At 39.7% G+C, this 15,048-nt stretch overlaps 1 protein-coding gene and 1 long non-coding RNA gene across 4 annotated transcripts in view; one reads left to right on the top strand and one right to left on the bottom strand.

Moving 5' to 3' along the window:
- Window positions 1–15,048, top strand: part of LOC134401277 (uncharacterized) — an 81,337-nt gene that overhangs the window by 48,306 nt on the left and 17,983 nt on the right. For 2 of the 3 annotated variants that reach the window (XM_063130026.1, XM_063130027.1), the window contains 3 exons: window positions 1,158–1,338; window positions 2,565–2,712; window positions 13,298–14,926. In XM_063130026.1, coding sequence (XP_062986096.1) covers window positions 1,158–1,338; window positions 2,565–2,712; window positions 13,298–13,602 — 634 coding nt within the window. In that variant the 3' untranslated portion in view covers window positions 13,603–14,926. Of the gene's footprint in view, window positions 1–1,157; window positions 1,339–2,564; window positions 2,713–13,297; window positions 14,927–15,048 lie in introns of those variants that run through there. The other variant, XM_063130028.1, reaches the window with a different exon arrangement.
- On the bottom strand, window positions 5,114–11,733 carry LOC134401281 (uncharacterized). The gene is made up of 3 exons (XR_010025645.1): window positions 11,608–11,733; window positions 10,421–10,547; window positions 5,114–5,746 (listed from the first exon to the last, which is right to left on the bottom strand). It is a non-coding gene; the product is annotated as an uncharacterized LOC134401281 (long non-coding RNA).

Genomic DNA, 15,048 nt, shown 5'->3' with positions numbered 1-15,048 from the left:
AACAAAGCAATCTCTTTCCCATAAATATTCAAGTAAATCAACTACACATATGAAAGGCCAGTTCAAACATATAACCTAAAAGTTGTATTTGCCAGTTGCATTAGATCTAAGGAGCCACCTCCAGTACTCCATGCATAAAGCAGGACTTTCTGCTGCAGCTTCTCACCCATCCACCCCAATTCCTGAGGATCAGGGCCCTCCAGAATACATGTAATGTGGTTTGGGGAGCTGCAGTGTAGGACCAAATTTACTGTCTCCTGGTTATGTGTGTGAGTAGATCCTTGGTTCCAAGCCACAGAGTCAAAGACTTAGGGCTTACCTAAAAGCCCATCTCCAATGAATCCAGCCTATTTGCAGGTGGCAATTTGTGGGATGATGATTTTCAGAGGGAGTGGGAGGAAGGGGAGATTTAGAATCATTTACCATTGATGGTGGTATGAGGAGGAGCTTTTCAGGTTTAAACCCCACCCATCCCCACCCATCATTTCCCCTAGAATGACCATAGCTTAATAAATTCTCCCTGTGAAACAAGGTAAACCTCAACTGAAATCAACATTGACTTGGAAGGGATCATACAAACCATGTAGGAGCTTGCAAGGCAAGGCAAGCTGAGATTTTTGTGGCACCCGAGGCACAAGTAAGTATCCAGAGATTTGGTAGAGGAAGATACTTTAAACCTGATTCAGGCCCATCTCTTGTGTTCATATACTACATAATTAGCATTTTAAAACAACAACTTGTTGAGTTCAGTAGTGGATTCAATTAATTTAGTCTCCATAAGTAGAAGCCTCATTTTACTGGGAAGTACTGCAGTAAGTAAAGTACCATTCTCCCTGTTAATAAGATGATATATTCTAATTATTTTGCCCTCTCTTGGTTACATTTTTTTCTTTGCTTCATCTATCCCCATCTCATGAGCTAGAGAGAGAGAATAGTGTCTGTGTTTACTTAGTGTGTCTGTGTCTAGCATATTTATATTATTTCTTTTGAACAGAAATAGTTCTTGCAGTTTTGCAGGGGGCGGGGGGAATCTGCAATGGTTGACGATGCATGATCTCCCTCTTCCGTATTGTTTCCATCTTCAGTGGTATATTTTCTTGGATTGAGTCATAACTGTTTTTCCTTCTGTTTAATATATTGCTGTGCACCTGATACAGGATATGTCATTGTGAAGGAGATGACGAGAGCCCTCTAATCACTCCCTGTCACTGCACGGGAAGTCTTAATTTTGTGCATCAGGCCTGCCTGCAACAGTGGATCAAGAGCTCAGATACCCGCTGCTGTGAACTTTGCAAATACGAATTCATCATGGAGACCAAGTTAAAACCTTTAAGAAAAGTAGGTGCAAGGGTGGTTTTCAAATGGTTTACATATCTGGACAAGCATGTAATAATTTCTTCATTAGATCTCAGGACTGTATGTAGGAGAGGGATAGTTCTCAGGACTCTGTGTTTGTGATAGGTGCTGGTATTTTAGTGTTCCCCCTCCTCTTCTGGACAATATAAGACAACAATGTATTACAATTGCATTGTATCCCCCCACCCCTTGGACAACAATGGGTTGCATTGTTGCCTGCTAACAATTATATTTTATTATATTTATAAGTATAATAAAACAGGGATAATACGGGGTTGATAATACAAATGGCCTATCATGCAAGATTGGTGTAAAGAATACTGAGATAATATGAGTGGAAAAGGAGTGGGAGACTAGCAGGAACTATGGGAAAGGCAGATGTATTAGAGAGAGTGAAGGATGACAACATGAGAATTGAGTGGGGAAGGGAGAAGGAGAAAATGTTTTTTTGATATATGCCATGCCCCTCCTGCAAGTTATCACACATTTGTTCATCCCTTACTGGAAGAGCAGAGAAAAGTGGAACTACTATTGGCTATGTTGAGGGGTTAAAGCTGTCAGCAAAATGTAGTCGAAAGCATTAGTTTTAAAACTTATAATTGGTGAACTTGGAAAAATCAAAGCTGGTTTCCACCTAAAGGACAAGTATCAATTGACTGTTCTGTAATGACCACTTGACTGTTCTGTGATGTTTTGTAATCCAGCCTGGTGCCTGTGCCCCAGGCACCTTTGATGGTGCTCACTAAGTTCTGTGACCCTGATTTTTAATTTGTTTTTAATGCTTTTTAAAAAATTATTATTATTTTCGACTGGGAAACTGGCATGCTGCAAAGCGAAGGATTGTCCTCCTGCACCATCTTTATTTGAGTTGTACAGCACCATGTACATTGATGGTGCTATATAAATAAATAATAATAATAATATTTGAGTTCAAAAGAGTGGTTTTGTGTTTTGGAGCTCAGACAGCACCTCTGCAAGTTTGTTTTCTTTTAGTCTCACCAGTTTGCCTTCTAGGAAATTAGTGTTTTGTGACCAGCCTTGACTATCTTGATAGCCATTCTGTGAATATGCGAGCTCTGCTCCATAGCAGCCATTTTGTGAGATCACCCACAATACACTTTCAAAATTCCAAATGTGTTTACCAACCTGAAAAGGTTAGAGGACTCCTGATCCTAATCTCTTGTCCTACTTTCTGGATTTCCTCCTAGTGGGAGAAGCTACAGATGACATCCAGTGAGCGAAGGAAAATCGTATGCTCCGTAACTTTCCATGCAATTGCTATTACTTGTGTGGTGTGGTCTCTCTATGTCCTTATAGACCGAACCGCTGAGGAGATTAAACAGGGGGAGTCCACTGGTATGTTACTTTGACTTTCCTGCCTAGAACAATTAATTTATTTTATTTATAATGCTATTTTACCACTTAATATACTAAAATCCCTAAGCAGTTCACATAAGAAACACAATGTAACAATGTAAAAACAGTATCTCTATATATAAAAGTCCAGACTGCTCCTCCAAGCCAGTTATGGTTTTTGCCCTCTGGCACCATCTAGGGATGTTCCTCTGAACTGCGGCCTTCCAGAGAAGTTCCAAGTTCCAAGAAAGATAACTGCCAGGAGCTTCCGGCCTAGCAGATGGGCCAAAACCCACTAACCTCCTCACCAGACTGCTCCTCTGTCGTATGACAGGCTTTTTTTGCTAGTAAAATAAATAATTACAATAAAATAACAATAAAACCGGACAGTAACATAATCCTTTATAAGTCATAGAAACCCTGTGTGAACAAATACGTTTTCAAGAGGCATTTAAAACTTGCCACTATTTCTGCTTCGAACCACATGTGGGAGAGTTTTCCGAAAAATAGGTGCCACAACTAAGAAGGCCTGCTTTCATGCCATTATCTGGCAGCATTCCATTGGTTGCGGAATGACCAGTAGCATCGACTCTGAAGATCTCAGGGGTTGACTGAGAGGGAGAAGACAGTTGTTTAGGTCCCGAATTGTTTAGGGCTTTGTATGTCAACAACCTTGAACATGGCTCAGTAGTTGATAGGCAGCCAGTGCAGTTCTATACACATATGTACTATGTGTATATATTTTTATTTATTATTTGCAATATTTATAAACCTTACCACATCCAAAGTATTTTGGAGCAGTGAACAAGAGGTAGAATAAAAACACCACGTTAAAAAAATACTATTTTTAAAAGAACAGAGTTCTGATAAAACCCAAGTTCTGGTAAAATTGCAGCTGGTCACTCAGGCAACGCAAAGTTGGCACCTGCCTGACCCCCAAAGGCAGGGAATCCCACATTGAAAGGTTTTCTGGTAGACTCCAGTCGGACCATTGGTCCATGTGGAACCACCAGGAACATGCCTTCAGATGACCTCAGTGGATAAGGAAGAAGACGCTCTCTCAAGTATCATGGTCCCAAGTTGTTTCAGGCTTTACACACTAGTACTAGAACCTAGAGTGCATTGCAGTATTCCCTATCTTGGCTGTCCCTATCTAGGAATGAGCATAGTTCGCAAACCAGCCAAAAGTTGGTAAAGAGTGCTTCAGGCCACTGACATCACCTGAGTGACATCCCCAAATTATGTATCTGTTCCTTCAGAAAGGAGTGCAACCCCATCCAGAACAGGTAAACAACTCAACTCCCGGAGCTGGGAAGTCACCTACTCACTCTGCCTTGTTAGGATTCATCTTCAGTTTATTAGCTCATAACTTCATCCAGGCAACAGTTCAGAGCATTCATGGCCTCTCCTGATTCAGATGACACAGAGAAATAGAGCTGGGTGTCATAAGCCTACTGATGACACTTATGAAAGAGGATACATAAAATAACTTTTTTATTTACCCTCAGAGAACAGTATAGAAACATAAAAGACAAAAAACCTTGTGATTTCCTTGCATCATTACAGTACACTGATTCTACCTCTGTCTTTATGTTCCTTCACACAGAGCAACTTTGGATATGAAAGTAGCAGATTTGGAGCACTGCACTGGGGATGGGGAATCTCTGTCGCCCCCTGGTGGACAGAGAATATTGGATATAGTCCTTTGCCTTTCTTACATAAAAATCCAAACCCCCTCCCCACATCACATTCTTGTGTTACTTTTTTACTTTTCTTCCTCCACTCACATTAATGTTGTCTGCTAGTTTGCTAGTTTATTTACCTGTTGATCTCTATACCTTTAATATGAATAAGAGGAAAAACTACCTCAAAATCATTTCTTCTGCAAAGCCTTTCTCTAACCCAACATCAAATCACCTATTGAAACCTCTCACTTTCCATTTGTAAACAATCACATTGATTATTTTTCACAGCTGTGTAAAGCACAGAACTTCATATTATTCAGATCCTGAAAATACTGGTTTTAGATTTTAATGAAAAATGTAAAGTCCTGAGCAGTGAGAGCCAATACAGTGAAGAGGGCTGAACCAGTGAAACCTGTTTCATAATCTTGTGTGATCTTAGGATATTCCACACACCTAGCCTAATGTACAGAGTTGTTGAGATGTATGCTGCCCTGAGCTAGTAGAATGCAAAGTTAGAGATATTTTGTTTCAGAATTACAACACATTTTTTCTGAACCCCTTGAAAATGGATGCAAAGATCGAGTTCAGATTTGAATTCAAAATATCCTCAATATGCATAACAATGCTCATTTCAATTACCATGTTCAGATGTAATAATTTAATGATGGTTTGTTGAACTAGCCAGGATCCAGCTGACAAACAAGCATAAACATATGTAAAATCAAATCCATTTCATTTATTACCGTCACAGACTAGCAAAGTTAATATAAAGCATGTAAAAGATAGTTAAAAAGTAACATAATAGCAAAATACAATTTTGTAGAATTCTTCTCTCAGGAGGATAGCAACATTTCCCCCCTAATTTGTCATTTAAAACCTTAGCAACCCCTTTGGTTATACAAGAGGACACATCCCTTAAATTAATACCAAAATTGTGGAGTTACTTAGTTTTTTTTCTGCATTCCTTATACATATTACAATACAAAAGGACATGTTCAACAGATTCTGTTGTTCCAGCACCACAGGGACATATCCATTCATTAACCAGGATCTTACTAAATCGTCGTTCTAGTAATGCTGATGGCAACACATTAAAGAGAGCAAGGGTAAATGCTCTTCTGTACTTTGTAATGGTTAACGTATGCAGATATGAAGTTGGAGTGAGTCCGTAGTTATTATAGAGTAACAGAGAACAAGATTTGTTGGCAGCAGTGTAGATCTAGGTGTATTAGTCTTTGAACAACAAGAAATTGGGCCTTCTGAAGCCCATGGTTGCCCAGTTTCCACTGAGAAGCCTAGCCTAAGTAACTTCTTCTCCATCTCTTTCATCCAACAAGTGATGTAGGAATCTGAGGGCAGTAAGAAAATTTAACTATCAGGAACTGCCAGGAAGTGTAAACATAGCCATCATTTAAAGGCATCAATCCATGCCTTGTATTCGACAGATCAAATGCCCATTTCCAGATAAATAGCTGCATTCCCAACACAGGAAGGAAGGCCCAGTATCTTCCTAAAAAATACAGGCTGGACTCTTTCAATTTGGCCATTAAATCCCAATATCCAATTAGGAATACCGTCGGTGAGTTGGGCCAGAGTCTTAGCTTTGTAAATTTGAATTGTAGAAGAGATAAATTGACCACCTTGCATAAAAAAGAATCTTGGGATCAGCTGCTGACTAAGATTTGCTGAATCGATTGCCTGCCTTCATTGTTCAGACCAATGTGTAATACTCTGCATTTGTATGCCTAGACATTTTATATGAGTGACTTGCTTAGTAATATTACCATTTAAAGTCCATTTATATATTTTTCCGAGCTTTCGAAAACACCAAAACTTTAGACTTGCTATAATTCTATTCTCAGAGCAATAGGTCCCAAATGCAAACAGTAAAAAGGTTTAACCCAATTCTAGAGAGTGATAACAGCACAGCATCATCAGCATACAAAACTAAAGGCTTCTTAGTATTGGACAATTTGGGAGCATGGGAATTGACACTACAGAGATAAAAAGCCAGATCATTTAAAAATAAATTAAAAATAAAAGGGATCAAAATATAGCCCTGTCTTACACCTTCTTGTAGCAGGGATTAAGTTGGAAGCTCGTCCCTGCTGCCCATATCTGACTTGACTAGAGGTCTGATTATACAGGCATCTAATGAGAAACAGTAAGTGCTTGTCCATAGAAATTTTGTGTAATTTGGACCATAGCAGTTCCCTCGAGACTAAGTCAAAGGCAGACTTAAGGTCAGTAAAGGCAGTAAAAAGCTTACCACCTGGAGATGAAATATATTTCTCTGCCAACACAACAATGGTTGAGTGGCCAGCGTTAATCCCAAACTGTTCCTCACCTATTAATCCCAATCTCTTGTTCCTCACCTATCCTCCATCCACGTTAAAAGTTTACATTTTAAATACCTGGCATAAAGTTTCCCAACGACTGAGAGAAGGCTGATAGGATGATAATTAGCTGGATTGGTCTTATCACCTTTTTTAAAAATAGGAACTATAATTGCTTTGCTCCAAATATCTGGAATCTTCCCAGAGTTTAATTTGTTTTCCCACCTCCTCTGCAAGTATCCACTATTAATGTGTTCTGCTATTAATGGCAACTCTTTACATCCTGGTGTCCTGAGAATAAGCTTTCTCAGTGCCCTTGGGGTTTTTTATAACCCCAAACACATCAGGCTTGAAATAAACATCAAAATCTTCCAATTTGCAGGGTTGTCTTTAGGCACTTGGAGGGTTCCCTCCTCCAGTCTGCATGGTGTTTTGGTAGCTTCCTTCCTCATTTCTTTGGTAATTGTACCCAGGCAATCCAAACACAGTCCCAAAACCCAGACAAGGAATGGGAATGATTCCAGGAATGATTCCTCAGGCAATCAAAAGGTAAATTCTTGAAAGGCCTAACAAAACACACCCACAGAGAGTTAGTCCAACATCTCTTATTGATAACTCCAGGCTACATGGTCAAGGCCTATCAAGACCAAGGGAAGGGTAAACCCACACATGCAAGAAGTTCTGTACCACTGCTTTCATATTGGCAGTTTCCCACTGCATGAGTCCAGGCAGAGGAGAGTCCAAAATAGTAGATAAAACCCAGTCTGCCGGTACACTGAGCTCACAACAGACAAATACATAATTTCACAGCAAACAAGAAATGGCAATCCAAAGTTCCAATTAGAAGGAGAGTCCATGAGCAGCGTGCCTCCAGAGGCTTGGACTGTGATGGATCCAAACAGAGAGGGCTTTGGTCAATGTAGATGAGATGTTCCTAGCACAGGCTCTTTGCCTTTGCATCAGCTTAAAAGGGAAAATGTGACCCTTTGACAGTTAAGGGCTTTTGGCCTTGCAGCAAGGCCCTTTCCAAGCAGGGCATCACTGCTCAGCACTCCAGCAATGATGCTTCAACCTGGGTGACCCTTCTGTAAACCCCACCCCACTTTTATCAGGTTCTCACAGAGCGCTACCAGCCTCCCACCTTTTCAAGACTGACTATGCAGGTGGGCAGGGGGAGTAGAGTGACTCCTCCCCATCTCTTTTCTGACAATGCTGATTTTGACATTCCATAAGAACATAAGAAGAGCCATGTTGAATCAGACCAAGGGTCCATCTAGTCCAGCACTCCATTCACACAGTGGCCAATTAGCCACAGTGGCCAACCAGCCAGTGGCCAAGCAGTTTAACTATCTGTCCTGAATCTCATCATGGGATGACCCTGGGTTTTAGTATTATGGGAGGGGGAGAAAAATGTCTCCCTATCCACATTCTCCACACCATGCATAATTTTCTACACCTCTATCAGGTCTCCCATTCGCCTCTTTTTTCCAGGCTAAACAATCCCAGCTGTTGTAACCTTCCCTCCCTCATAGGGAAGATGCTCCAGTCCCTTGATCATTTTAGTTGCCTATTTCTGCACTTTTTCCAGCTCTACGATGTCTTTTTTTAGGTGTGGTGATCAGAACTGTACACAGTATTCGCAGTAGGATACTGGCAGTTTTATTCTCAGTTCTTTTTCTAATAATGCCTAACATAGAGTTTGCCTTCTCTACAGCAGCTGAACACTGGGTTGATATTTTCATTGATATTTCTTTCACCATAACCCCAAGATCTCTTTCTTGTTCAGTAAATGCCAGCTCTTATCCCATCAGGCTGTACTTGAAGTTGGGGTTTTTTCTCCCAACATACACTTTACACTTGCTTACATTGAACCACATCTGCCATTTGGATGCTCACTCTCCCAGCTTGAAGTGATCCTTTTTGTTTTAATTTCCTTAAATAATTTGGTCTCATTAGCAAACTTAGCCACTTCACTCCTCACTCCTAATTTCAGATCATTTATGAACAAGTTGCAAAGAATTGGTCCCTGTGGGACCCACTATTTAATTCCTTCCATTGGGAGAATTTACCATTTATTCTTTTCTGTTCTTTAACCAGTTACTGATCCTTTTATTCCATGACTGTGCATAGCCAGAAAGCAACCCTTTCTTTTGGAGAAGATGGTGACTTTGTTTGTGCACCTGCGGTAGGACAAGTAAGAACTAGCCTAGATGTTCTACACTGAAGTATGCTGCACTTCGAGGCACATGGCAAAATGAGGGTCAAGGGCAATGGCAGGTCAGGTCTGTGGTAGAGGATTTGCCTCTTGATTGGGGGGGGGGGGGGATGGACAACACCCTTGATGGAAACTGCAGAAAATGAAGAACACTCATTGGGTGGTCAGTTGACCATACATGCCCAGCTTTCTACCATTCTTGCACATGGAACAAGCGAATGTCCAGTTGGCAGGTGTCAAGTTCACCCACTTCTTTATCCTCTTCTCAAGGCTCTTCTTGAGATTCACCAACTGACTTACAAGCTTATTTCACAGGATCTACTCCTCTGCACTGATCAGAGTTGAGAGCTGAAATTTCCCAAGAAATTCTTTCTTAACACAGTGCAGAGAAACCCCACTCTTATCTCTAGTCAGTGATAACAGTTATTTAAATGTGTTTAAACTGTACTGCTTTGTCAATGCTTTGTCAATACTTTGACAATTTTTAATTGAGCTGGCCTTTGCACACCTGAAAGCCTGTGTGAGTGAGGTCTTTCCTGTCATAGTGGATTGCTGCTACAAGTGCAGCAGTAGCACACAAACTGACTTCTGTGTCCTTTCGATCTCAAGAGGGAAGCCCTACTGCAATTTTTAAAACTATGGTATTTTTCCCCATCAAAAGCAGAAGGAAGAAGCACAGGCTTGCGCTCTCCCAAGCAATTGCTGTCATCTGCGGTAAACAAACCTCACTGATGCTTGCCCTGAGGAAATTATTTTTCAAAAACATTGGCGAAGAATGAACTTTATTATAGGAAAGATGTTAGGCTTTGAAATCCCTCCGTTCTATGGACCTGACGATTTTTCTTTTGAACTTTTTCAAGCACACATGGAATTAATGTCTTAGTGCCTTAGTGCTGCTAAGGATTTTGTGTGTGAAGAACTAAAGATCTCAAAACCTTCCCTGTATAGAAAGATGGGACATTGATGTGGGATGAAATGATAGAAAAAGAGATGGCATACCTTTAAAGAAAAATGGAAACCACTTACTGATTATTTTTTTAAAAATAATAATCATATATCCCTGTGTGATAATATTTCTCTACATTCTTGAAAGGTTTGTGTTAACAAATATGGTATATATTTTGTAAAGTGTTTTTCCCTCATCTTTCATTCTATTTTATTCTCACATCGGAATTTATTATTAGGATATTGGAAGAAGATTGTCATTTTCCTGCATACTGTATAATATTCAATAATAATAAAAACCCTGCCAGTTTAAGACTCTCTCACCTTGGTCCAAACTTCACAAAGCCAGGAAATTGGAAAGTAAGATTGATGCCTTATCTGACATTCCCCATGATTAGTAATGATGTTGTGCAATGTCACAAATTGTGCTTGCTTACAACTTACCCTCCATGCACCCAGTATGGTTCAAACTTTTAGGGAAAAAAGGAAAGGAGCAGTGGGAGAGATTAAAAGGAATGTATAGCTACCTGTACCAAGAAGAGATCTGAACACCAGACTTTCATAGATCGTGAGGAAGGTTGAAAGAGATCTCTTCTAGAATCCAGGGTGTAGAACTCAGCAAAGTCCAGGTAGGAAAAATGATCCAGGTAGAGACTGAAGAAAATATTTTAAAATGAAAAGTTGTGTGAAGCCCAACCTTCACCCATGCGCAAAATCAAATAGGGGGCAAAAACTCTACACCAAACTGCTCAGCAAGAACTCAGCAAAGTCCAGGTAGGAAAATTGATCCAGGTAGAGACTGAAGAAAATATTTTAAAATGAAAAGTTGTGTGAAGCCCAACCTTCACCCATGAGCAAAATCAAATAGGGGGCAAAAACTCTATACTAAACTGCTCAGGAGCCAGGTGCCTGGCTCAGAAAAACTGGGCTTGGGGAAAGATAGCCCAAAATAGTCTCAAAGCCAAGAAAAAACATGTTCCAAAAGAGAAAAGAGGACTCTTCTCCCAAAAGGGAGGCAAGAACCAGGCTGAGCATGCATCTTAGATCTCAGGCAGCAAAACTCTCTGCCCCCATATGAACCAAAGTTTCATGGCCAAAGTGCTTAATTCCTACTTTGAGATTGATAAACAAATGGTCAAAGAACACCTAATTTCTTTGAACAAGTTCGTATCTCCAGGGCCCAATGAACTGCATCCTAGAATAATAAAGGAGCTGGCAGAAGAACTCTTAGAACCACTGTCTATTATCTTTGAGAAATCATGTCAGATGGCTGGAGGAGGGCTAATGTTTTCCCTATCTTCAAAAACGGAAAAAACGAGGAACCTGGGAACTACAGACCAGTTAGTCTGACATCAATCCATGGGAAAATTTTGGAGCAGATTGTAAAGAAGTCAGTCTGTAAGCACCTTGAAAACAATGCAGTAATTACTAGAAGCCAACATGGATTTGTCAAGAACAAATCCTGTCAGACTAATCTGATCTCATTCTTTGATCAGATTAACCTCCCTTGTGAACTGTGGGAATGCTGTGGACATAGTGTATCTTGGCTTAAGCAAAGTTTTTGACAAAGCACCCCATGACATTCTGATCTGCAAAAAGTGGGCTATAGATGGAACAACTATTAGGTGGATTGACAGTTGGCTACAAAATCGGACTCAAAGAGTACTTATCAATGATATCTTCTCAAACTGGGAGGAGGTAATGAGCAGCGTACCTCTGGGCTCAGTCCTGGACACAATGCTCTTCAACATTTTTATTAATGACTTGAATGTGGAGGTGCAGGAAATGCTTATCAAATTTGCAAATGACACAAAATTGGGTGGGATAGCTGGAAGACAGACGGAAACTTCAAAGTGATCTTGATAGCCTGGAGCACTGGGCTGAAAGCAAGAGAATGAAATTTAATAGGGATAAATGCCAAGTTCTACACCTAGGAAAACGAAACCACATACACAGTTACAAGATGGAGATACTTGGCTCAACAATACTACAAGCGAGAAGGATCTTGGAATTGTTGTAGATCACAAGCGGAATATGTGCTAACAGTGTGATGAGGCTGAAAAAAAAGCAAATGCTATATTGGGCTGCATTAATAGAAATATAGCTTCCAAATCGCACAAGGTTCTGGTTCCCCTGGTTAGGCCTCATCTGGAGTATTGCTTACCACACTTTAAGAAGAATGCAGACAAGCTGGAGCATGTTCAGAGGAGAGCAACCAGGATGATCAGGGGTCTGGAAACAAAACCCTACAATGAGAGACTGAAAGAACTGGGCATGTTTAGACTTGAGAGACTGGGGGGAAACATAATAGCACTCTTCAAATACTTGAAAGGTTGTCATACAGAGGAGGGCCAGGATCTCTTCTCGATCATCCCAGAATGCAAGGCACAGAATAATGGGCTCAAGTTACAGGAAGCCAGATTTAGCTGAACATCAGGAAAAACTTCCTGACTGTTAGAGCAGTACGACAATGGAATCAATTACCTATGGAGGTTGTGGGCTCTCCCACACTACAGGCATTCAAGAGGCAGCTGGACAGGCATGCTTTAAGGTGCTTATCTGTTAGAGGCATGGCTGTGCCTCCAATAATAACACAATGAATTGGCCTTATTTGCTTATTTTTAACTATAATAAAAGGTTGATTTTTAAAAATAAAAACAAAAATGATTGTCCTGAGGGGACAGTAGTGCTTGGCTTGCAGTGAGGTTCTAAGTCGACAGCTGGTTGGCCACTGTGTGCTTTGTGCAGAACTAGATGGACCCTCGATCTGATCCAGCATGGCACTTCTTATGTTCTTAAGCAGTATTGAGTCACGAATGTGACTTTCCTGGGAACACTTCACAGAACTCTTAAGTCTGAAGAATTAATTGTCAGTATTGTTTAATTTGGAGGGGGTATCAAATTTGTAGTTGGATTCTGTCAGTTTAACAACGAGTAAAGCAAATAAGAGCAAATTGTGCCCTCACCAAGGGTGTTGTCCATCCCCTCCCCCAATCAAGAGGCAAATCCTCTACACAGACCTGACCATGTACTTCTGGATAAATATTAGTAAGACTTGTCATTATGGAGATGAGTGGGACTGATGAGAACTTGAGACCATGGGCAGAAAATTCTATTCTGTGGTTGCCCCCACATTATGAATAGATAATGATTTGGTCTGCATGGCCAGTTATCAACACCTCCTTTTGTGGTGACTTTGTTCGAGCACCTCCGGGACGACAACTTATTTTTGCTTAGTGTATATGCATCAGTTATTCTAGAAAATTCCTGTTATATGCCTGTATGGAGTTTTCCTAATTTAATATCTGAAGGCCTTGGATCTGAAAATGTAGTTTTATGTCTTTATTTAACATATGCACTGTATGCTAACTCTTTACACTTTTTTTAAAAAAACCTTTCTCCAGGTATTCTAGAGTGGCCATTTTGGACTAAGCTAGTGGTTGTGGCTATTGGTTTCACTGGAGGTATTCTGTTCATGTATATTCAGTGCAAAGTCTACATACAGCTTTGGAAAAGACTTAAAGCTTATAACCGTGTAATATATGTTCAGAACTGTCCAGAAACAAGCAAAAAGAGCATATTTGAAAAACCAATGCTAATTGAGCGAAATCTTGAAAATACAGACATCCTTTCAAGTCATCGTGCAGATACTAACAATTCATATTACGCAGAACCTGAGGACTCCAGGGCAAACATTCTTCATATCTGACATATTCCTTTTTTCCATGAAGACCTGCACCAGCCTTGTTAACCATTCAGAGTCAGCAAAGGTTGCTCTGGTGGGTTTTTTTTCTTCTGTACTTACTAAACGTACTAGGATTACAATGGCTGCAAATCTCACCTTGACCTGCAGAAAAAAGTACAGAATTGATTACATGACATGTAATGAGATAATTACTTCAAAGCATTGACAGTTTTTGGAGCCTGCATTTTTTTCCCCAAAGTCAGTTCTTAAATATTCCAAGGCCATGTAAATGTTGATGAAAAGGTCTGCTTCCATTACTATGTGAAACAACTGAAAGAGGCACCTAGGAGCTAAAACATGCAATCAGCATCCTTAAACTGTATGTCTGAATGCTTTAATATATATTTACTATATATCAAAACTTCTTGCACACATAAAACTATTGTGTCAGGGAGAAGCTTCCCACCCACAGCCTTAAGGCTGTTAGCTAGTTCTAGACACACACTTCCCCAAAGTCTATCTCTGAGATTTTTCTTCATATTTAAAACAACTTTGGGGTGGGTTGCAAAGCATAGAACACTTTTAATTATTTTTATTTTATAATGAATTTGAAAATTTCATTTCAATATGTTCCTTTGAATTATTGAAGATTCATAGACTTGCCTTAAAAAAGAGACATAGTTTGTATAAGAAACACACAAACTTTCTTAAACCTAACATTAAATGCTCTCTTAGCAATTTTTGCAGGAGCATATTTTTCAGAGAATAGTGGATGTGTGAACTATGTAACAGAATAATTTACTAATATTAAATAGATTAAATATTTAACATGTATAGTGTTCTTGAATGGTTTGACTTGAGAGTAAATCAACTGAGAATGCCAGCTGAGCAAAGGGAATTTTGATGCTGCATTTTCAACTTGCGCATAACAGCTTGTAATGCTGCTTGTGTGTGTGTTGTCTATAATTTACACCTGGGAAGTGACTGGTTAATGAAACACACTGCCTAAATGGAACCATTAACATTCTCTAGGATTATTTAAATAGCTCTGAAAAAACACTTTAGTCCATTGTGGCACATGCAAGTGCTGTTTTTAATTTTGTCAATGTTCGTTTTTATGTTGTTTTTCCCACCCAAAAAACTACTGCAAATCAAAGAACTACTGCAAATCAAATTTCTCTGTTATAGATTAGTTGCTATAATTTTAAACACAAAGCTGCAGTTTCAAGGAATGTGAACATTCTTACTGAACTTAAATTTACTTTGCTGTTAAGAACATGAAATGCATTGCGTATAATTTTGCATATGAAACTGTACTGTTTTCTAAATTTATGACATTTTAAAAGTATGAGTTCCTTGGTTTTTATTCAGACAATAGTTACAGATATACACAGATGGAATTTCAAGCTACTGAACTCATAAAGTAGGGGTGGGCAGAAAGTAGTTCTCCAGATGTTTGTGACTTCAACT

Source organism: Elgaria multicarinata, chromosome 7 (genome assembly GCF_023053635.1).
Source record: "Elgaria multicarinata webbii isolate HBS135686 ecotype San Diego chromosome 7, rElgMul1.1.pri, whole genome shotgun sequence".
Classification (NCBI taxonomy): Eukaryota; Metazoa; Chordata; class Lepidosauria; order Squamata; family Anguidae; genus Elgaria; species Elgaria multicarinata.
This window is presented reverse-complemented; position numbering and strand designations above follow the sequence as displayed.